Below are 25,678 nucleotides of genomic sequence, written 5' to 3'. Positions count from 1 at the left end.
AACTTTCTCTGGATTAAAATGTTCTGGTTAGTTTAACTTAAAATGAGGGAAATTTTATTTCTAGATAGCATGCCTTTCACAATTCTTCCTTGGTGATTTTAATTGCTAAAGCTGCTAGAAGATTTGTATTTCCTTTATATTATTTTAGCAGAATTATTTCCAGAGCACCATTGTTTTCATTGAAGGAGACAAAGAAGCCAAAAGTCTTGGTTTTGGCATTATCAACTACACTTGCTTTTAATTCATAGCATAGATTTTTAAATATTCTTATAAACTTTGTCACTATATTTAACACTTTGTCCATGGAAAAATAAATACTTTTAAAATTTATTTTGATCACAGGTTAATAGCAGGTTGAGAATACTTATGTGTGTTTGGCAAAGCACAGAGATTCATTTACAGATGGCTTTTCATCCATGTTACAGTTTTTGTGATGGCCCATGGTATTTAATACAATTTTATTTTGCTCATTGTTGCTCCATTTTTGGTCCTAGCTAAGATTTATGGGCACCATGTCTTCTCTTTGGTGGCAGTGCCCGTCTGGAGAGGTAAATTGGTCCCTGACAGACACCTCTCCCTACTCGCTCTGGTAACTATGGAAACAGGCATGTCATAACAGTTCCTATAGTACAGTGTGCAGAGCTGCTGCTCTTGCAGGATGATGGCACATCTTTTAAGAGCAAGAAATTTTTTAAATGCAAGAAAAGCAAAGGCAATAGCAGAGAGATACACTCATACTTACATGTATATCTATATGTACATACACATATACACACACATCCAAAGAACCTTTGAAAAGTAAGCTATTATTGGAATAGAATGAAAGATTTGTTTTCTTAGTTGTTTATTTGAGTGTGAATCAACACCATTTTCAGTAAACAATTTTACTGGAAAAATTTTATTTCATGAATATTGACAGACAACAAATGGGAGCTGGTTTGGGTCTCTGAACCAGAGGTTCTATACCTACTGACTTTCATTAAGTTTAAACAGGTTTGAGATAGGCATTTTTATCATGAATACCAAGAAGGCTAAAAATAAAAATTTAATTAAAATATACCAATAAGCTGTTATAAATATATATTTCTAATTTTATAAGGACTAAAATATTGTTAATGAACTTCCATAATCTTAAATTATGGATTATATCACTGGCTAAATTATCTAGCTTTTACATCTGTCTCAGAAACTTTAAATGATTTCCAGAAGCCACAAAAATGCATCTAACAAGCTACTTCAAAAAATAGTATTCCTGAATCAAAATAATATTCTGACACTGAAATAAATCCTCCTTTTTAAAAGGATATTTTCATCTTACTTTCTCTATCACTACATTTTCTACTAAACTAAACTAGCTGGTGGCAACAAATATAGATAGATTATAAGACACAGAATATTATATACTACCATATAATTAATATTGGTAGTAAGTAAAGTATTGTAGCTCATCTGTAAAGATATTTGGAAAGGAGACATTTATAAACTTCTGTCATAATTTCATTTGTTTTTAATTTTTGACTCAGATATCTAAGAAATATATAATAAATGAAGTTTGAACATTGATTTTACTTAAAGTACTAGATTAAATATTTTAGATCTCATAGAAATAAATTTATTTATTTACTGTTCAGCTATCAGCAAAAGTTAATTTTTTAAATTTTATTATGCCTCATAGTATGCCTGCCCCCTGGTTATACAGTGTAGCAAAGGAATTATATGCCTCAAACAATACAGGAAATGCATGACTCAGTCTTTGTTTTTGCAATGCTATCATATTTTAAAATACGGAAATGTATCTTCTGTGTAGAAGTATTATGCTCAATTATGTTCTGATGTGCTGTGCACCTACTTCACTTAAATTCTTACCACTTATTCATTCTTTGACTTAATATTTTCATTCTTTGCAAATGTGTGTATCAGTGTAACTGTCAAAGTCACTAAACTGTGGTTCTCCTGTGTCTGCACCTAACAGCATTTTTGTTATAAACTTGTAGCAGGCACTTTTTGATACCACAGTAGTAGACAGTGGTGACTGTGGTTAAAATACAGCTGATCTGTAGTTTCTGAAATGTTAGCAAGGTAAACAATATGACACTGCTCTTCTTTTACCATTAGATTTTATTCTGATATCTAGATTTTGGGGGGAAATTTTGTCTCTCTCTTTTTCCAGACTGTTCTCTCTGTTAGGAATCTAACTTAAGCTACAGTTCATGAGATAACACATTTAGGGATGGCAAAATGAATTTTAGTCTTACCATTTTGTTTAAATTCTGAGTTTCTAAGTAATAGAGAAAAATGAATAACTTATGATCTCTCACAGATACCTTACAAGAATTCATTAGAAACTTATTTTCTAACATGTACTATGATGCATCTTAGTACTTCATTTTATTCAAGTAATGCAGGATAAAAAGAAAACAATTTTTATAGACTGTAGAGGATCACAACATATGGTATCTTAGGTGGTTGTCTGTTATAACCTCAATGCAGCCAGCAAAGAAAATTGGACCAACTGCCTTGTTAGTGTCATTGTGCTTCAGGTCCTTGGAGTGAGGAAGTTGTTCTCAAATGTTCTTAGACCAAATTCTTCTTTTTTTAATCTCATTCTTATAGTTTCATTCCAGGCCATTGTATCACTTTACATATTTGAAAATTATATGACTCATAGAGCAATGTTCTATTCTAAATCACTTTTTATTTTAGAGATGAGTAAACTAAGGCCTAAGAAATGTATGTGTTTTGCCCAGAATTATACATCTACTTACTTGCACAGAGCAGACTGTGAGTCTCTATCTTACCTATCTTAATAGCTACTGTTCCTTTAGGTTTTCCTCTTCTAACATTTCAATGTTTTATTCATTCTTTAACCTTTTGTCAATAAATTCTCCTTAAAAAGAAATTATTATTTTAAAACAGCTTCAAGAAGAAAAAAATAAAGGCAAGTGTAAAATGTAAAACCCCAAAACATACATTTTTAGACTTTTCTCAAACAAAATAGTAGGCAGTGTATATGATAGAATTTATCTAAGAAATATCGAGCACTTTGTCCTTTATTGAAAGATAGAATTTTGTAATGGTTTGTAAGCATTCTAGTTTAGATTCTCTTTTTTATTACCCATGATTTGTTATATATTACTTTAATTGACTCAAAATATAATTCTTAGAGCAGTCACTGTTAAAATTTAAAAATGATGAAAAAGATTATGAAAACAAAACAAAAAAAAGCTTGAGGCTAGTGATACTCTTCAAATTTTCCAAAATTAAAAACAACAATAACAACAACAAAGCAGTTGTGCCATTTTTTTTATACTCTGGTGATCTAAAAGATTTCCTTTATATTGTCTTATTATGTAAAGCTTTTTTACCACATCTGTTGACATTATCTCCCTGATCTGTTTTGAATAAAAATAAGAATGGGCAGATAAAAGTAAGAGAGGTATCCTGTTTTCAATAAAACTTGACGGACTTTTCCTCTCTCTCACTTTCCTTTAGAAAAAACAGAAAAACATTTTAAGAATAGGAATCCAGAGTCTGGGTTCACCTTTGTGGGGAGATGACATTTGCTGTACAGAAAACAGTGACAACAGTCATGGTCTTACAAAGTTCCTCTTTGTTCTCCGTGGTCTTCTGCGAGCCTCTCTTTCAGCCTGTATCATCACAATGCCAACACACCTTATCCAGGTAAGAGCTCCTCAGAACTATTTTTCCCCGACTAGTGACTCATACTAAAGAGCAATATATAAATGCTTTATTAATCTGATGAATTATTTTCATGTGCCATTTGGATAAAAGAGAATTCAGATGCTTGAAATGCCAGAACAGCAAGATGTCTTTTAGATTAGATTATTCAATTCTTGCGTATTTGTGGTTTTAACATTCAATGAGTATATGATGATTTCACCCTTACTCATTTCATTGTTTTTTTTCTTTGATGTATTGTGAAGCTAGTATCATTGTGATGTGAGGTTGATTTTACTGTGGTATCTTTTCGTTGATCATAAAGCTGATAGATCTTGAAGAGATATTTTTATACCCATGTTCATAGCAGTATTATTAACAACAGCTAAAATGTGAAAGCAACCTGACTGTTCATTGACAGATTAACAAATAAGCAAAATGTAGCAAATACATACAATGGGATTCAGTTCAGCCTTAAAAAAGAAGGAAGTTCTGACACATGCTACAGGAGGGATAAATCTTGAGGACGTTGTGCTAAGTGAAATAAGTCAATCACGAAAAGACAAATACTGTGAATCCACTTATATGGCGTACTTAGAGTAGTCAAAGTCATTGAGACAGAAAGTAGAATGGTGGTTACCAGGGGCTGGGTGGAGGAGAGAATGTGGAGTTATTGTTTAATCAGTACAGAGTTGCAGTTTTACAAGATGAAAAGTGTTCCGGAGAAGGCTAGTGGTGGTGATGGTAGTGCAACATTATGAAGGTATTTAATACCACTCAGCTGTACAGTTAAAAATGGTTAAAATGTTAAGTTTTACATTACATGTATGTTACCACAGGAAAAAAAAATTGAAAAAAAAATGCTAATCTTAGTAGGACTAATTCCCTTCTTCCCTCCCTGTTTCTGTGTATATTCCTCTTCAAGCTACACTCTCAGAAAAAGAGACCAGTCTTTCCAAACAAAAAGAGGGGTCTTTGTAAGATTTCCTCATCAGTTCAAAAAAGTCCTTTTTTTTTTTTAATTGAAGTATAATCAGTTTACAATATTGTGTTAATTTCTGGTGTACAGCATAGTGATTCAATTATACATAGATCTTTATACACATGTATATATTCCTTTTCATATGCTTTTTCATTATAAGCTATTGTAAGATATTAAACATAGTTCCCTGTGCTATACAGTAGGACCTTGCTGTTTATCTATTTTTTAAATATAGTAGTGAGTATCTGCAAATCCTGAACTCCCATTGTAATCACTCCCCACCCCTTTTCTTTTTTTTTTTAATTTTTTTTGGTGGGGTGTAATTTGGTTTATTTATTTATTTCAATGGAGGTACTGGGAATTAAACCCAGGACCTTGTGCATGCCGGGCATGCACTTTACCACTAAGCTATACCCTCCCCCACTCCCCACCCTTTTTCTTAAGAGCGTTCAAAGGGAAAGTTTGGGATTATTTCCACAGTATGTATGTGTCTATATCTATATATATCTATACATTTTTTTTTTACTATGACATGATAGTAGAAATAAGATATCTACAATGGATGGAATGTGAAAGTCAAAATAACTAAATCACTGAAATCATTTTTTCTAATGTATATACTAAGATGCTTTGATTTGGAATGAATTACAGCAGAGAAGTTTTGAGTTTTATTTTACTTCTCTAAGAAATAGCACTCATAACAATAATGAGAGCAGCTAGCGAATAAAAAACACTTTAAGTTGAGACCTGACAGTTCTTATAGAGTTTTTATGTAAATACTATTATTGCCTCTATTTTACATATAAAGAAACTGAGGTACAGAGAAATTAAATTAGAACAAGGTTAAATACTTGAGAAACCATAATTTGAACCCAGAAAATCAGATTCCAGTACCATATTATGGGAAAACTCTACTAGAATATGTAACAGATTTTTTTTCTGGAACTCATTCTCTCAAAATTTGTAAATCTCGAATCTTGACTCTTAGAGCTAGAAAGGACTTGAAGGGCTCATCTAAGCTAGGCTCCTGTCTTTGGACACATAAAGCATTATCTCTGTTTTACAGCTGAGGTATGAACTTAAATGACATACTCAAGCAAATCAAAGAAAAAAGAACTATGCTTGGTGACACTCCAAAGGTCTATGAGAACTTTGCATTTAATTAAATTAACAGAAATATCACAAATAATTGAAATTTAGAGTTTTCCAAGGAATGTAGTACCTGAATAAGAACAAACATATAAATCAACGAAGTAGAATTGAGAGTCCAGAAATAAACCTATACATCTATGTCAACCAATTTTCAAAAAGGATGCTAAGACCATTCAATGGGAAAAGAATAGCCTTTAACAAATGACATGGGATAACTAGATAGCCACATGCAAAAGAATGAAGTTTGGACCCTGACCTCACACCATATACAAAAATTAACTCAGAATGAATCAAAGACTTAAATGTAAGATCTAAAACAATTATGAAATAAATATATGTGTATTTATAATTTTTCTATTTATTCTAAAGGTACTTAGGCAAAAAAGAAAAGAAAAAATTTTTTTCTAAATTTTGGAAGTGATCATCATTATTGTTTAGAGTTTCCAAACCTATTGTGAATGTTTGTGACAGTGATTCCTCTAGCCTTTGTGTAAAAGGGAACAGCAGTAATACTATCAGAAGACCTCAAATCATCCTATGTGCACTATTGATTAAATAATGATTGAGATGATAAGGTAAACTGCATGTCTGAACAATAAGCAATGTTTGAAATTTGGTATCCTTTTATAACTGAAAGAGATAAAGTTTATACTTTTTAAAATACCAGTAAAAACACTATTTTGAAATGGAAGTAAAGAAACATAAGGTCAGACTTTGGTGATGAGTATACCGTAGTCTCTCCCTGAGACAGTTTTGCCTAGCTATCATATAATAGTCTTCTGACCCTAATATCAGTTGAAATTTATATATATATAAAATTATTCCCTTGCTCTTTGAACATGACACCCAACTACATTTTTTAATCAAAATATTTACAAAAATGTAAAACTTAACAGTTTCCTTAAATCAGTCATGATATAAATAGGAGATAAAACTCTTAAAGCTCTTAAGGACTGGCAAGGAAAATCACAATGTGTAGGCTATGGAGAGCAAATAAGAACTGGAAGCAGTAAGTTTACAAAGTTAATCAAAGATACATGCATACACAGAACCAGGGGACTGTGAGTTTATTTCATAAAAGTTTACATGGTGATTTCTACAGGCCAGTTGCAGTTAATATTAATGAACTCATGTGATACTTATAATAACCCTATATTGTTGGTGCTATCATTTCCATTTTACAGATAAGAAAAGAAAGGACAGAAAATTTAAGTGACTTTTCCAAGATCACACAGCTAGTTGAGTGGCAGGATTTAGACCTAAGCAGTTCCCCTCCAGTTACCATACTCTTAACCACCATACTATCCTGCTTATTCAGTGGAAGTAGTAAAGTAGGGTCAAAGTAAAGAAACAGACTGTGTCAAAGTAGCACTGGATGATAGAAAGAGCCTGGGCTTTTGGAAGGAGATAGACCCAGTTAGTTACAAGGTCTCAGTCAAGTCCCAACCTCCTCAGCCTCAGCTTCATCTGTAAAAATTTAGAGAATTAGCAATACCAGTGCTGGCACATGCTAGGCACATTATATGTTAATAATGCATGATTATGACTTACACAGGCCTCCAAAGTTGAGAATTTGAACAAAGATCAGTCTATAAAACTAAGGTGTACGAGTCCATCAAAGTAATAGAAACCTTCAGCTTTCTGTCCCTGCTTGTGAAAGACACTGACAAGATCTTCTTACAGGTTTAACAGGTGAGGAAGCATGGATGAAGTCAGATGGCCATTGAAATCTTAATAACATCACCTTGTTGTAACACGACTCTTTCTAACATACGTCAGCCTCCTCTCCACTATGACCAGTGCCATCCCTGCAGACTCTAAGTCAAGGTTTAAATGGTGATTGAATAATTTAGCTTATTCAATCAACAAATATTTATTGCAAGTACTATTCCAGGCATCCATGGGGATATAATAGTGAGCAAGACAAACAAGGTCCCATCCTCCTGGAGTTTTTCCAGCAAATGTAAATGGGAGGACGGATGGAGCAGCCAGTATATATAGGTATTTTGGATGCTTGAGCTTAGAATTTGATAGTAAAGTAGATTCTGGCAGGAAAGAGAAATACAGTGTGATATCCCTGGAAATTCTGTCATATACTTAAACATTTATAGATAATAAAATTGTGACACCTTTATTTGAATACGTTATATAAAGTAACACTAGATTGAAAGTATATAAATTATCTATTTCTCTTAGATTGGTAAAACAACCAATTGGTGTTCTTACTTGAGTTATTAGCATTCTGTCAGACTTGTACAGTAATGATTAGTTACCCTTTATTGTACTTTTGGCATGCTTCCCATGTTTAATTTCATTGTAGAGAAGGAACACATAGTTAAGGAAATTGCAAAGAGGGAGAAAAGTTAAAATAGGGAAAATAATGACATGGATTCAAAACTGACTTTAACTTATTGTTATTATAAGACTTTTGCAAGTAGAGTGAAAAAAATTGTTTTACATTTGCATTTGAACTATTTTGTCTTCATTCCTCACAACTTTGAATTTGAAATATCTTATTTCCTTTGAGTTAAAGATTATATTCACCACAGCATAGGAAATAACAAGCATGCATTGAAACATGTATAAAAATAAATTCTAAATATCTGTGTGGTGAAAACACTAAGATTACTCATTGAATATATTATGAATGTCTTAAAACATATATATGTATAGTCTTAAACAATTTTCCATGAAGCAGTGATATTACTCATACTGTCTCTTGCTAGAATATAGTTTTAATATCTGCCCAAAGACACTGTATTTAAAATGTATGTGAAAATGGCCAAGTTAAATACAGACTTTGTTACATGCTGAACTATGGAGTAAAGTGTCATTAGAAGGAGCAGAACTATGGACGGCTCCCCTATACTCCAGCATTACTCAGTTCCCAGATCCCTGCTGTGTAGTTGTTCCACTCGCCAAGAAGCCTGTTAAAGAGCCCCCAAGAGCATGTGTACAGCCCTCCATGTTAATAGTTAATTGGTGAGGATGGCAAGATGAGAGGACAGCCGAACATGTGGTCTCTCAGACTCAAGCAGTAGACAGACCTTTAGTTATAATAACAGCAGCTGCTCACATTCTCACAACTCAACTGTTCAAAACTCTGTTGTCGAGTGTAGGTCGTTGTGGATAAAAAAAAAAAAAAAAAAAAGAGGGAGAGAGAAAAGGTTACATCTAAGAAAAGTAACTAAAACCCTACCTTGAAATTCTTCCTTCTTTAAGGAAGTATGGACCATTATCTTAAGTATGAGAATAATATTTCAACTTTTAAAAACTGAAGTATTAATTTCCATATTAAAGGTTGTTATATTTCAGTTGCATTGAATATTCTGCTGCTTTTCCCCCATGTACTCAGAAACACAAATGCTTGTGCATCCTTCAAAACTTTTTAATGAGATTTTTTGCACAATGATAACTTTGAAGCTGTTCCAATAGGATACTGTTTAATTTCCATATCTAGCAAGATATGAAACTATAACGTTTTCTGGTCTAAATGAGGACTGGCTTACTATTAGCAAAATTTGTCATCCACCTCCAAATTATACAAATATTTTATGCCTTTTAAGTTAATTTTATTTTCAATTCCCAGTGACAGTTCTGCCTAAGAATAAATGGTAACATTTATTCTTTTGGGAAATAAAAACTTAGTTTCATGCCTTATTATGATTATATCGACAAGTTGAAAGGAAAATAAATTTCCCCTAGCTTATGAATTTTATTTACACAATCTCTGACAAGTTGTTCTTGGTTTGTATTTTTTACTGATTGAAAGCACTTTTACCTGAAACTGTTTGTCAGAAAATATTGAAGCACTTAGAGTTGTAATTAAAATAGGGAAGGTTATTTTTCTATACCTTTCTCACAGTTTTCCTTTCAAAAAGAAAATTTACTTTTTATCATTGCTAATGTATTCAAGCTGTCATAATCTACACTTTTAAGGCATATTTAAATATAAACAAGCTAATAAACTTCTCCTTAACTATAGTAATGCAAAATGAAAATTTCCTTATTACTGACAATAAAATATGAAATAATATTTTCTCATTTTACAATAATTCCTATTCTTGCTAGCATTTAATGTATTTGCCTGTAGAACATTAGTTGGTAAACTATTTAAACTTTCTTTCATTCAGAACAGATTTCATTTCATTCAGAACAGATTTTTGGAAATTAGCCTATAACATATTTTTATTTGTCATCATTGGCACTTGGTCAGTAATAGCCTTACTCAGTTTTTATCATATAACCACTATTTTCCAATAATTTGATCTGTGGAATCTTTCCCCAGCTATCTCACTGAAGAAAACTGTCATCAGCATTAGTTAGCATATACCAAGAAAAATTCATTTTCTTGAAGAAAAGCAGGAAGGCCCTTACTATATTTCTCCTGAAAATTGAATGAGGTTTTATTTAGTGTGTTATTTTAATTGATAAATTTTCAAATCGATCTTCCATAATATTAATATATTAAAGCTTTGAACCCTCTAAAGTAAGTGATACAGTATGTTTTAATGTAGAGAAATTCAGAACAAACCTTTTCGCATCCATGAACTTTTGTGTTCATGCCGAATATTTTAGCATCTAAACTCTAAGTCAAGCAATGGATGGCTTTAGAACTAACCACTAATGTGGGATTATGAAATGTGGACTCCAGGGGTCTTGTGAATTTCTCTCAGTGTGAAATCTTTTATTCTTAAAACAAGAACTGAGAATAATTGCATGGTGAAGGAACAATAGACTCTTGTGAGTTTACAACTATAAAATTTTGGAAAATATTTTTTATGTAATTATTGACATAAGCATCATTAGAAGAAAGCATAACACCTTCTGTCATATAACTTAATCTATTTTAAATGATCCTTTTAAATGTACTTTATTAAGGAGAATAATATCTTAAATGGTCTTTTAAAATTCAGTTCATTAAGACTATTTAAGGATGAAAATTAGATTTAATATCTTGATCATGACTATCAGTTACTAAAGGATAAATTAATATATTCTAGGTATCAATTTTTCATTAATTCCTTAATCAAGATATTTTAACTAAGAATCTACCTTTAATTTTTCTATATCTTCTTGACTGTTCAGATATAGGTGGCAAGAAGTTAACATTTTTAAAAATTTAAAAGGAGGTAGTTTTTTTAAATAAACTGAATCATATTAAACTCATTTTAATTCTACACCGTATTTGTTGATTTCCAGTCTTTGAAAATAACTTCTTACAAGTCTTCTAGGTTGTAAACAGAGTCTGTTTTTCTCTGCAATAACAAATAATACAAATGTGTTTCAACTCTGCTACTGTAGGCCTGGGATTTATTAATTTTTATAGCTCCAGGTTTTTTCCTCTGTTTCATTTTGCACATGCTAGTATCTGATTAATTTTTTAAATCAAATCTTAGCTTGTATGCATTATGTATCTAATTTGCTTTCTTGGTAAAGGATGTTTGAAAGTTTTTACACAGATAAACTCCAAAGTATCTGTAAACAGTTTCTGTCTATATAGATCATTAGTAGCAGTATCTGTGCCATTTTGTCTTAGTGTAAATATGCATATTAAATAAGGACAGGCTACTTAAAATTGGCAGTAATGTTCATGTACATCTTTAAGAGAAAAAAGTAGCTATTTAGAAACCTTTTATTATAATTATTCTAACCAAAGCATGTTCAATAAGACATAAAATGAAAAATAATTTTGGTTTTAAATATCTTTTTGCTTTTCCCAAAATTACTTTATGAAGTTTTGGTTCATGCAGTGATTCATACTATAGTTCCTTGTAGTGGTGGTGGTTGTTTAAGTACTATTTAGAGCCAAAATTTTTGAATATACTAGTGATAGAAACAGTGAAATGTCTCATCACAGTATGGAGATTGAGTCATCTGTTTGGGCATATGGAATCTTTGGCTGCTGGACTGCATAGTCTTTATAATGCCCAGTGTCCAGGCATGGACACAACTGTTCTGGGAGTAGAATCAGGGAGGGATTCTGTGTTCAGTCTCCTTGAACATGATAGAAGAAAAAAGGGGGAAAGATCTTTAACATTATTTTTCTTATTGACTATCCTCTACTACATCATTTTTTTGTGTACAGAAAAGACGTAAAGTTTTATTTAATTTTGTATTAATTTTACAAATAAAATTACTAAGCTTTTTACCTTTGGTATTCCAAGGTTTCTGAAAAATACCTATGAGAAAATGAAAAGTTTTGAATTATTCCTGTTTATATACTTGGATGCATACCTTCCCTTAAAGAAAGATTACTGTCTTCAAAAGAGAGTGATACTTATTTCCTAATATTGAGACAAAACATGCTTGTAACTAATTGTAATTTAAAGCTGTTTAAGTACTAGGTCATATATTATATCCTAACGGTATGTTTTAGCCCTTTGCTATTAATCACATTATTATTACTATGTAGAGAGTTCCTGCTTCTTTAATAGTGTTTTTGCACCCTATGCAGTTAATCTTTAATGTTGGGGAGGACAGGGGGAGAGATTAAATTAGCCTTGTAACCTCTTTCTCTTCCAAGCTGATGATGGAAAATAAAAGCTCTTAGCCACAAAATGTAACACTTAGAATTAATATTTAATTAGACTAGCAAATTGTACAGTGTGGCTGAAAGCTTCCAAAGAGTTGTTAGTGCCACAATTGACCTACAGGTTTAATAATAACTCACTTCTAGAAGCAAGTGCCAGTTCAGCATAGCAGAGCCACTGTAAGAAAGTCCTGAGAGATTAAAATCAGCAAACCAAATGGCAGGCAGGGATTCCTGGGATGGAGCCTTCTGGAAAGCTGGGAGCTGGAATAGCTTTTAAGCCAGGATTCAGATGAGAACAGTGGGTGAAAAAGCTGATCCCTCCTGTTCTGGGAGCTTCTGGTTGTAGGCCAAAATCTTAGAACAGATTTTTACTAAATGTTTTTGCTGCAGCTATTAACTTACATTGAAAATCAAATATTGAATAATTTTTCTGTAAAATTTAACAAAATTTTTGTGTAAACATTAGTTCTTAATTTCTTACATATTAGTACATAATATCTGTAAACTCAGATCATTAGATTATCAGATAGGTTTGGCGCTGTACATCTATGCTGTTTTGCTGTGACATGCTGTTTCCTTGTTCCCTGTATAGTTGATTTATATGGTTCATTTCTATATTATTTCATTACGGGGCATTATGCAGAGCCTGAGAAAGAGACTGTGAAGTCTGTAGCCCATGAAATTTTTTTCTTCAAGAAAGTGTATATAACAGAAAACATAAGTCAAAGGCATTTAAAAATTTTAAAGACCTAATATTTTAAAAGCAATGCTACATTTGCTTATGCTGCAATTAAATTACAAGATAAATAATTGGACCTCCTGGTGAAACACTGGATCCTTATATCTCTGAGAAATTAATCTGGTGAAAAATAGGATACCATGAATCTGAAAATGCTCAAACACAGAACAGCCAACTGAAAAAGGAGCACCTTACATAATTTATTGGTTATATCTTAAATAATTAAAGGAAAGCTAGTCATTAGTTAAAAATTCAAGCAGGTGAGAACCTTGCCAGCAGAGGGAGTAGTCCTGTCTTCCGTCAGGTTCCCATCATTTTCCCACCTGCCTCAGCTTTTTTCCCAGCCAGTCTCCCATCTGGACCTGGCTCTGTCAGCCTGTTCCTGATGACAGGCTATAATTTTATACTCAATATGGGATTATTCTAAGCTGATTTTAAACTTCAGTATCTTTAACCTACCACTGCATCACAAACATCAGCTGGATGCTCTGTTTGATATTTGGATATTAGCAATTGTTTCTCCAGGCAGGGTGTGAGCTTTTGGACATCTGCGAATTGCGTTTTAAGGGTTTCATGTATAAAGTAGTGAGCAACAAATTTCTGATTTAGGAAGTTACCCATAAAAGATTTAAAAATATAAGCAAATTTCCATATGAATAATTTCTATAATATGAAGCTAAATGTTGTATAGTTTATGAAAAATGCCTAAAGTTAATTTTGAATATTGTGCCATTCTGTCAAGCCTATTTGTTACAGTGTTCACTTCATTTATAAGACTTTTCAGAATATGTAGGTTTTTAAAAATGTTTTATAGAGTAACCTACTGAAAAAGAAAACTGATGTAAACAACTGTTCTACAAAGCATATAGTGTTTGAGACCAGTGTAAATATAAATAATATTTCTGAAAATGACATCATGTGTTCTTAAAAAAAAGATACTTCAATTTTAAGGAATCAACATTTTCATACCATTATTAGAATACTAAGTATATGATCAGATAGAAAACACACACAAAAAATGACTCCATTGCTTAATCCTAGTAAAATTTGGCAACTTACTGAGCAATTTCTTTTGGCCTTGAGATAAGTATACTTACCATTAGCTTCTTTGTGAATATGTTTTAAGCATTAGAAAAGGGAACCAAAATATGTTTCTTTTATGATTTCTCTACATGACTATCAGTATATGATGTTACCAAGAGAGTGTTGCAGTTAGAATTTTTTTAATTTACAAAAGTTACTCCATATTTTAAAATTAACTGTGTTTGACCTTGAATAAAGTTCAGTGTTAAATGTGGGAAGATTTAATCTAATACCTTCATTAAGGTATTAACATTATTATTAAAATTTATTAATACAATTTTGCTAAAATTATATTCTTTCTTAAACTCAAAATAATTATGAATATAATTATTTCCCCACTGTCAATTTTCCTAATAAAGTACAAATCTAATCCACAGAAGTAAGCGGAAACTCTGAGGAAAGCATATAAAAAGTTACAAACTGTATAACTTTTAATTTTATTTATTTCATAGTCTTGATTTCTATAGAATGGAGAACTTAACAAGCATGGAAAAACAAATACCTCATTAAATATTCCTAGATTATTCCTTTCATTCAAGTTTTTTTTTTTTTTTATTATGTGACAAAGAAAAGTCAAAAGCTCTAGTATGTTTATGTTTCTATGCATATCATTCCTCAGAAAAGGTTATTATAACCTGAACTGTTAAATAGAATACTTGCTTTTCTTGTGGGGATTCCCTCCCTGCCATAGAGACACACATTGTATCACATAGTAGGGTCAAGCATAAAGTAACTTAAATACTTCTGTAACTTTGCATTTTTAACTTACTAGTGTTTTTGTGCTGTTGTAGTCCCAAGTGTGCTGTGTGTGCCTGGAGCGGTACCCTTCATGTTGTGTTTGCTGTCTTTCTTATTTGAGTAACCCAAGAACTTACCCTGATTTGAGGCATTGCATAAGTGCTTTATGTCCGTTGGTTTATTCCTTTCAAGCTTCTTGATAATTAAGTGATTGGTTAATTACTTTTTAATTCTTTTGTTAAAATCTTTCCTTAGAACTGTATTTTACAGTGTTACAAACTGTATCTTTTCTATTGTTGAGATAATTAGGTCCAAGAAAATAAGGAAACATTCAGGGTTTGATGTCTGATTGTTACTTGGTTACTCTAAATAGATGTCTCAACAGTTTTTATTAGAAAATGGAGGTAGCTCTATATGGCAGTAGTTGAATTTTTATCTCTTAACAAAGTTCATAATTTTGGCTTTATGAGCTTCAAATTACAAAAGAGCATTAAATTAATCTTCCTTCATTAGAAATCTATTTAATGGATTTGGCGTAGCCTAATAAAAAGAGGCTACCTTTCTATAAAAATAAACATTCTGTGGAACCAAGCAAGGAACAATCAAAACAAAAACTCTGAAGTTTTTTGTGAAATTAAAATTGGAGTAAGAAGGTAGTCAACTGGAGAATCTGCCTTTTTTATTTGCAACAGCATTTGACATAATTTAAATTTTAAGTAATTAAGAAATGACACTGCAACAGAAAGTTTTAAGAACCTTTTATGTAACTTAATACAATGCTATTTGAGACTGCCAGCTAATTCTTAAAACTCCTGGACACTGGCTCTCTTCTCTTCTGGCTTCTCTCCTAGTCATGTCTTGGCTACTATCCAGAGCTGACAACTTTCACCCAGGACTAAAGGGAGATTTGTCTAGTATAAGAAAGATTTTTGAGTCATCCTAGATTTTCACATCCAGATGGGCAAGAAGGAAGGGGTGGCGGTATCATTATACACATTTGGGTGATGTCATTATGCCATGCATGCAGTATAACCATTAATTTACCCTACTAGTGAATCCTGAATGTTTTCAAATGTTCCTTATTGGCAACTATAATGTAACAACTTCAAAATAACCACAAAAATTATTCAAAATTTTTGTCTAAATAATAGAAACACAAATACCTTTACTTCTCCATTTCTAACTACATACATATACTGTAGACCAAAGAGGTTTCACATCTTGACTTATAAAACACTTCGAATCTGTTAAGATGAGAATACAGAAATTCCAGTTTCAGAGTCGTTGCTAAAATCGTTGTGCTAAAGCTTTCTGAACACTGCAGACAATTTATTGTCCATAGTGTATTCCTCCTAGAGTGAATTGTGATTGTTACGCTTTTAAGGAGTTTTTTAAAGCTGTTAATTTTAAATTCTTTTAAGTAAATTCACCTTTATCTAAAAGACCATTTAGTATTAATATTAAAATTTGAAAGACCTTTTGACAATAGTGGTTTAAAGATATGATTATATCAATATACCATACTCCCTATGAATCTTGGAGGTATAGAAGTAATCTGTAACACTAATTGAACTTTTTAAAAAAGTACGTATATGCCCAAGTATATTTTATGCTCCTACAAATAACTAAAAGACTGAATGTGTTTATAATTAAGATAAAGTTTATCTCATTCAGAAACTTAGATGTTATTCTTACATAATTTCCTGTGCTCTTTACTTTATAGACACTTTTCAGATATCTATACAACTTTCACAATTAATCTGGTTTGCTACATTTCATAAACTATTTTCCACAATTGCTGTGCTTACTGCAAAAGCAATAAGGTCACTGTTGAATGTAACTGATTTTATGGTAATAATTGAAAGTTTATTCATGTTCTAATACTTCATGAAAGCTTTTAAAGTAGAATTTAGTTTGTAATAAATAACCAATGTAAACTTATGAAACTTAGAAATACAATAAATGAAATATATGGATCAGTTTCTGAGATTTTTAGATCCAGGCTGTCTGTATCTTTTATATTTATAATTCATTAGTTTCCCTCTGCAAAGTGGATAACTTTTTTAATCTCTCACAAATTTTTTTTAATCTCTCACAAATTACCTTAAAAACACATAGTGTAGATAAATATTACAGGGTGTTAAGTAGTTTATTAGTAAATTTTAAGGTTAAATTAAGGGAAAAAAACACTCTCTGAAATAAACAAATGTCAAGTTGACCATTTAAATATGCAGGACCTTGCTTATATACCAATAGAATGGAAGACTAACTCCCTCCTTAAATCTTACAATTTCTATTATTCATATAATTGAGAAAGCCCTAGTTTATATCACTGAAATCCTGAATAGTTGAGTTCTAGCAAAAATTGACTTCTATAATTTTAGGTTCAGATATTTAGATACAAAGGCTTAGTCTTCTATTTATAGATAAAAGGAAATCTGACCTTTTTGATTAAGAAATATTGTCAGTAGCCTTTATAAGTGCTTGTTCATCTGAGGTCCATGCCAGGAGTACTCTTCCCAGTTGAGTTTATCCTAAAAATGAAATGATAAGAGTCTGCTGGTTGTTATCTAAGATTCTTCTTAATGGGAGAACCACATGGTTATTCTTCATCTCCCACTTGTTCTCACCCTCTACACCCAACTCAGCCATACCCCACCCCCACCTCAACATTGTTCAGTACTCAGCACAATGAATCATTTTCAAGTTGACTCATTGTGAACTGTCTCCCAGCTGTTGGAATGTCTGGCAGACATTTTTGTTTGGGTGAAGAATAACTGGCTGTAACCCAACCTGGATGAGTTTGATAAAATGGTCTTTGGCTAAAGAAATATTGAGAGGAGCGTGTTTATGGCCTCTGAAACCCCTGTTACTCCTGGAGTAGGACCATCCCCTGTGGCATAGAACTGAAAGTAAGGAATCAATCTGGATTATTTTCTCACCACTGAATGAAAAATTGCTTTGGAAAAAAAAATAGGCATTTTCAAATCATGTTTGTTTTTCTTTACTTGGTGCCCACGTGATTTAAAATATTAAAGACAATTAATGACAATTATTTTTACTGGCTCCTTTTAAGAGCCTTTCAAAGGCTGAAACATTCTTTTTATAACACACATTTCTACTTATGGAGGAGTTTCAAAACTGCCCTGGATGTGAGTTAACCAGTCATCTCAGCGTAATGCTTAGTGACAGAGGTTACTGTGTATTTCAGACCAAGTCAAGTAACATTGACCAGTCTACCTATATTTTTCATTCTTACTCAATCTTTAAAAGAGGACTTCAGAAACAGAGGAATACTAGTGAGCTCAATAGTCAGTCACATTCTCAGAAAGTGAACTTACTGATTGTATTTGGATTTTCCTTAACAGGGGATACAGCATCAGACTGTAAATTTTCTTGACAGTCTCATTTTCCCATCCTTTTTTAAAGATTAGTTTTAAAATGGTAGACATTACCAATGTCTAAATCAGGAGTTTCAAAATTATAAAATTTTATAAATTTTTTCAACTTATCTAAATCTTCAGATCAAACATTTTTCTAAGATGTTATAGCATATAAAAGAATTTTCTGACCTACACCCTGTCAGGGGTTGTAAGGAATACTCAATTTTTATTAAATAAAATTCAAGAAAACCTACAGGGTATTAAGTGATTATATTTTTAATGATTATGAAACCTGGGTATTTTAGAACTTTGGCTACTTAAAGTATGATATTTTTTATAATGTACTGTTCAGCCATATTTTTGGTTCAGGTTCAGTTGTGTTGGGAAGGAAAGGGTAGGCTACTAGTCTAGTGCTAGTCATCTACCATCTTTTCTTTGCCTTTATTGTTATCCCAGAGCCAAAAAGCAGCATCTGGAAAGAGAACAGGAGACTCCAAAGCTAGCCATCCTGCAGCCTCTTAGCTGGCCTCTTCCATGTTTCTGATCTGATGCAGAGGACCTCAGCTGTTACAGGGCTGGGACCTAGTCCCAGTTGAGAGATGATAATGGGACCTTGCCTCACACGTTACACCATACTACATATTGCTTCTGAATCCTGATGTTTGTCTGATTTTCCAATGGACAGTGGGTAAAGTAATTTGAAAAATAAGTGTATGAAGATAAAGGTAGCCTTGCCCCTTAAGAGAAAAACTTTCTGTAAAAACTAAGACATGACCCCTTCACTCTTCAGATTAGAATAGGGTACCTATATGGGTTGGAATTCTCAATTAAGGGCATATTTTTGCATCCAGTTTTCCGCCTGTCGTAGCTTTAACTTTTCAGTTATTTCTCTATGTTGATGGTCTATCTTCTCTACAATTTGTCACTGAGATGGCGTAATGGCATTGTCTAGACGGCATACTTTTAAATTTAACATGAGTGTTTTGTTTCCTTGTTTTACAGAATAAAGCAATTATTGCTCGTGTTAGAAACTTGTCAGATATAGTAGTTGGTCTGGAATCATTTATTGGCTCTGAGAAAGAAACCAACCCATTATATAAGGATTTTCATGGTAAGCAGCACCTTCATAATGAGAAGAGCATGTTCTGGTTGCCTGGAAGAATCTTATTCAGTCATAGTATCTGCTGTCACATAGCATGGATTTTATTGTATAATGTATCTGTTAAATGTTTTTCCTTCCTGGCCAATCTTTAGTGGCAGCTTGTCACCAGACTACATTAAGATTACACACTATAGTAACTATTTGAAAGATGTCAAACCCAAGTACTAAAGCATGGCTCAGTCAGATGTACATTTTGCCAGAGTGGCCTAAAGTTGCTGTGAACTCATTCATACTTATCAACCGTGTTAGAAATAAATATTATATTACTTCTAATAATAATAGCTAAGTATAGTGGTTTATACTTTACAAAGCTTAGCTGTATGATAAATAAAATTCACATTGTATCATATTTTAAAAGTCCTAGTCAATCACATTTTCAGAAAATGGACATCTTTTATTATATTTGGACTTTGCCCATTTTGTTGTTAGAATTATTAGCAAATTTTAAAATATTGCCACTGTAGTATGAACACAGATCAGTTAACCAGACATTTTACTTGTATTTTTTGAAGACTTTAACAGTATTTTAGTCATTTGGTTAATTTAGGGATTTTTTAAAATAAAAGTTCCTACATAGAACTGTTGCAATAGGATAAGTTTAGTAGTTATGCGTATCTTAGCTCTGAACGAATATAGATTGTGGTGAATAATAAACTTTTACTTATTTGCTTATTCTGAGTAAATATTAATTATTGATATCATTTTTGTGGAACTGCTATACTTCTATGGAAACCTCTAGTCTGCAGACTGAAGCTTATTTGAAGCCTGCTACAAGATTCTGTAAGAGTGTGATTGTAGGACTATGGTGATTTCTAAAGTGTACCAAAAAAAAATTATAAAATACTTATGTGATACCCTCCAGTGCTTTGAAGAGTTGGCATAAGACCTTTAAAAAAAATAGTAAAACAGCATGATCTAACAATCAAGTATTTTTTAGAAAGGTAGAAAATAGAAGCTGTGAACACAAGCTTCATAAAATAATTTGCCTCATGCTCATTGCATAAGTGTGCATGTGGTATATGCCCAGAATAACCCTACATATAATTCATTTAATATATTATTGTTGCTTTGATAGAAAGAGCTATTAAGATTATACAATTTTTTTTCTTTTTCTAAAATTTGTGTCGACATATAATTGACATATAGCATCGTGTTCATTTTAGGTGTACAACATAATGATCTGATATATGTATATATTAAGAAATTATTGCCATAATTTAATTGATATCCATCACCACACAGTTACAATTTTTTTTTCTATTGGTGAGAACGTTTAAGATTTACTCTCTTAGCAACTTTCAAATACACAATACAGAATTATTAACCAGAGTCACCATGCTGTACATTACATCTCCAGGACTTATGTATCTTATAACCGGATAAACTATTTCTTTAATTTATTATTTGCATTTTCTTTTAAAACAACCCAAGTTAATCATTACCTTTATAAACTATGAGTATCATTTGTTAGTATTATGACCTTATACAGGTAGTAAAATTCTGTTTTATATTCTAAAAGCATATTATTTTGATTAAAACATTTCAAGGGGTAAAAAACTATGATTTTTTTGTGCTGAAATCTCTGGATTGATAAATTTATTTCCCACAGATTAGTGGGTGGTTCCGATGACCAGTAAAGTTTCTGTTAATAAGAAGGGCCTGATGAATCACTGATGCACTCTATAAGGCCTCCTGCTTTAAATAGCTAAACAAGCATCGCAAGGTTAAAATGAGAAACATGCAAATGAAAGTATGGTATGATTACTTCTACTATATTTTTCTAAATAGCTCTGTATGAGATATTTTTAATTTGTATGTGCAAGCTGTCTTCTTAATAACACCTTTTACATTTTCTTAAGTTTAAAAATTAAGTCAGATATTTTAGTGAATTATTTTTGAAGAGGCTATTTCGAAAGGTACTTGGAAGTTGACCCTTTTAAGCTAACAAATAGTAATACACTTCTAAGCATCCAAACACACACACACACACACACACACACACACACACACACACACACACACACACACACACACACAAACTATATACTAGAGAAACAGTCTGTAAATAAGATTTATCTAATTTGTTCACATCTCGATTTGCCTTCTTCCCCCTTGTTGAGGGATCAAATGTCTTTGGGATGGCGATTTTTAATATGGGCTGAGTCAGGCAGAGAAACACACTGAAGAATCTTCCATGTCTTCATCTGTGGCAGATGACCCCTAGTTTAGTCAGAAACTGCATTAAGCTGCACAAAAGCCATCCAGTGCCCTTGTCAGAAAAAATTAGCAAGTGTTTCTACTGACAAGAGGCCAAAGCTCACGGTTTACCTAGCACTGTTACAAAGCTTATAACAGCTACATAAAGGTCTAACGTGCCGCAGAAATGAGTGTCTTGGGATGGCATAGGGGTTAATGTTTGATCCCAGAGTGTGCTCTGAAATGTAGTTTTCTTCAATGGTTTGTTCAAGTCATTAATAAGGTACAAAATGAAATACTTTTCATTAGTGCTTCACTGGTTATCAGTAACGCGTAAGCCTTGTTTTGCTGGCTGCTTACTGGTGCATTTAATAAAATAAAGATCACTCAGTGGTGCCGTGGGCAGCATGCAAGGTGATAGCCATATTTGCTTACTGTAAATACAAGAGAAAATCACACACAAACCGGCTGTAGTTTTGACAAGTATTAAGATCCCTCTTTACATCTGTACTTCTGTACCAAAGTGCAATTAGTTTTCCTTGCACAAGGATTTCTGTTTATCTTATTCTGCTTGATTACTTGAGTATAATCACACCATTTGCTTCACTGCTCCTGGTAGTAAGCTCCAGTTTTAAAAGGGGGAGGATGCTTGTGTGTAAATTTACAGAATCCTGCTGTAAGACTCTTTAATTTATGCATCCAGTGACAGCGTTTTTTTAATGTTTTTATTCTGATTTCCTTTCCACAAGGTTTGATTCATATACGGCAGATTCCTCGGCTTAATAACTTGATTTGTGATGTATCAGATGTCAAAGACTTAGCTTTTAAATTAAAAAGGAAGCTATTCACCATTGAGGTAAGAGAGAATTTTTATGTTTTAGTTCAGTCTTAAGGTAAATAATACCTCTTTCTATTTTTTATTTTACTTTAATGAAATTCTTAAGAGAGATTTCATGCTAAATATTTTTAAGTTCCTTTGGTGTAATAGAATAATTTTTTTTAACTATCCCTTTTTGTCTTTTATTTTAATGGTGTATCGTTAGAGTATGGCAAAAATGAGTTTGTCTTAAATGTCTGTTAAAAGTAAGCTCCAAACTTATGTGATAAGTATGATGTGCATATGTCCAAGGCTTTCAAAAGCATATTTAATTAAATGTTAATGAGCTGTGCTTGTTTCTGCATGGTATGCGAATGCTACCCACAATTGTGTATGGTTAAGAAAAGAAGACCCTTATCTACATTCTAAAAACAGTTTTCTTCACTATCAGTGCAATCACCTTATTGCTTTCAGTGCTGAATGAAACAAAGTATAATTTATATCAGTGCCTTTAAGTAAATTTTTTACAAAAACTTATTTTTTTGTGTGACCTTTATGCCAGCAATAGTGACAGAAAGTAGAAATACAAAAGATTTATTTCCATTTAATCTTGCTAAAGAGCAAATGAACATAGCACTATTAAGTAATTAAAGTTGATGTATTTATTAACAAAATAAATGCTAGGAGAGAGATGGCATTTGGGTGATGTGATAGTTATCAGTATAGTCGGTGCAATTTTTTTTTAACAAAGACATAAAACAGCCAAGCAGCCTTGACAAACCATTTTGTTTAATCTCTTTTCAAATGAAAAGCTCTTAAGCAGGCCACTTGTCTTAACTGCTTGAAACCATAAAAAGAGAGAATTGCCACCAATAAATTAGCATATTTTTAACTTCATCACCAAATGATGGTCAATGTGGCTTGGCACTGCTTTGGTGTTTGGGACTTCACCCTTAAGTGACCACTCTGGCCCTTTTTTGACCCTCTGGCCTCTTTAGCTGGCCACTTGATAAGATAACTTAATGGTTCTCTCTCTTTTTCTCTTTCCCTTCACATTTGCAAGTAGCACTAACCTATAAATCATTGTAAGGGCCCTATCCAGTGACAAATTAATGTGCCCTCCTCCTAATTAATGGTCATCAATGTCCTTAATTATCTAATCCTATTGAGAGCAGTTAATAGTTAATCAGGCAGCCAGTTCTTCAAGCAGGTCATCTCTGCAGGAGTGTTAGAAGTTTCTCATCTGGGGAGACTCCCTTCAAAAGCCACTTAAAGCCAAAAGAAGGAGAGTGTAGAAATAGTGATTCTTGAGCTAATTTGCCGTAGTTCTCAAAAGGAACCATTGAAATGGAACCCAACACTGTTAATTGTTCAAACATTGTTTCAGTTTTCCTAATAAAATATTGAGCAATGTACCATAATATTGCTTAAAACTCTTAGAGGAATAAAGTTATAGTTGTTAGCATCACAAGGAAGGCAGACCTTGTCATTTTCTTTTAAGCTGAATTTATATATTAAATAAAAGATATAGGATTTTTTTCCTCCATTTGGCACCTTTCTCCCTAGATGATTATTCTCACAACCAGGTCTAAGATATCATGTCTATCACCATACAAATGAAGCAAGGAGATTTTCTAGTGAAAACCATAGTGCACGCAGAAAAGAAGGTAGCACAGTGGTGTGTGTTTATTCTCTCTCTCTCTCACACACACACACACACACACACACACACACACACACACACAGGGTCCTATTTTGGGGGTGAGGTTGTAGAAATAAAGGACTTACATCATGTCAAGTGGGAGCTTTCCTTTAATGGGGACTTCATTTTCCAGTGAGGCTGATGGAAGAGCTAGGTTTCTGTTCCATTTCCTCTCTTCTTCCCACTATTCTTAACTAAGAGAACCATTATAATTGATCACCCTATGGCTTGGAAGCAGTATTTGAATGCAAAACACAAGGAGCTGGTTTTTATTTTTAAAAAAAAAAAATTAATATTTAATTTGATCAATCCTTTACCTTTTTGGCTTATAACCTAATCAGTACTTTAAATAATGTATATGTGTAGAAATAGTAGGTGAAACATATTCTAAATAACTCATTTACTTATGCCATAACATTCAATTTGGTGATTAGAAGAAATATAAATTAATCAAACCTAACAGAAATACATATACGTATAATTATAAAAGGATAAAATCATGTAATTGACAAAAGATAAGTGCTTTAAATATACCGTTGCATATTATAAAATGCATATTGAAACCAAGAGCAAGTCTCTGGTGATATGTTATGGACACTGGAAACAAGAGGATTCCTTTATCTATCAAGTGGCATTGTTTCAATATGCACAACAAATAAATGTTTTTTAAAACTGTCCTAATATTTAAAAAAGAATAAAATGTGCACTATACTAGTCTATATAAAGTCTGAAGCTATAATATACCAAACATTGAATCTGTCTTACATTCAGAACGGAAAGGTGGTTTAGCAGATAAAGCAGAAATAACTTTTCTGATTCCATGCGGGTAGATTTGTTACATGTTGGACCTTACTGTGAGTCTCATGGTCTCAAAAGGTGGCATGGTCGAAAACAAGGGGCAAAAGAAACAAGCAAAACCCCTCATCTCTATTTTTAGCCACCCTTTTCTTTGCGTTATTAAATCATTGCCCTTTTAACGTATGAAAACTGAGTATGTTTTTCCTAATAGCCGTGTAGGACCTCTAAAGTAGAGGTAGTCTCTAATTTCTTTGAGTAGTCTCCTATTTCTTCGAGTGCTTTGGAGAAGGCAAAAGAATATTTGTTCCTTCTCGGAGTGTCTATTGGTATTGTCCAGATTCAAGTAGAAGTATTTATCTAATCACAGTAAATTTGTACCGATCCCTAGTATTCCTCAATTACAAAGCTGTATAAATTAGCCACTCTACAAAAGCCATAAAGAATCATATCTGCAATAATGACAATAAAATTCTGGCATATAGCCTGAGTAAGTAACACAGAAGCTTCAGAGTTGATTCTGTATGGCTTCAAGTTGAAAGAAATGGCTTTTCAATTCTTTGAAAGTTGATAATCCTTGTAAACTATACATAGTTTCTTTATCATGTTTTATTAATCATAATATACTACTTATTTCTTGATCTTACCATGTAACTTCCTTTCAGTCGTAACAAGCATTTATTAAGTCTTTATTGGGTCCCAGGTACTATGTTGGC

General features: G+C 32.4%; 1 protein-coding gene across 2 annotated transcripts in view; it reads left to right on the top strand.

Annotated features, from left to right (window-relative positions):
* Positions 1 to 25,678, top strand: part of ELP4 (elongator acetyltransferase complex subunit 4) — a 209,780-nt gene that overhangs the window by 74,841 nt on the left and 109,261 nt on the right. For both annotated transcript variants that reach the window (XM_011000437.2, XM_064492477.1), the window contains exons 7-9: positions 3,493 to 3,681; positions 19,293 to 19,401; positions 22,398 to 22,504. In XM_011000437.2, the coding sequence (XP_010998739.1) occupies positions 3,493 to 3,681; positions 19,293 to 19,401; positions 22,398 to 22,504 (405 nt within the window). The remainder of the gene's footprint in view (positions 1 to 3,492; positions 3,682 to 19,292; positions 19,402 to 22,397; positions 22,505 to 25,678) is intronic.

The sequence above is a fragment of the Camelus dromedarius genome, chromosome 12 (assembly GCF_036321535.1).
Source record: "Camelus dromedarius isolate mCamDro1 chromosome 12, mCamDro1.pat, whole genome shotgun sequence".
Taxonomy (NCBI): Eukaryota; Metazoa; Chordata; class Mammalia; order Artiodactyla; family Camelidae; genus Camelus; species Camelus dromedarius.
The sequence above is the reverse complement of the archived record's forward strand: the minus strand, read 5'-3'. Positions and strand labels throughout refer to the sequence as shown.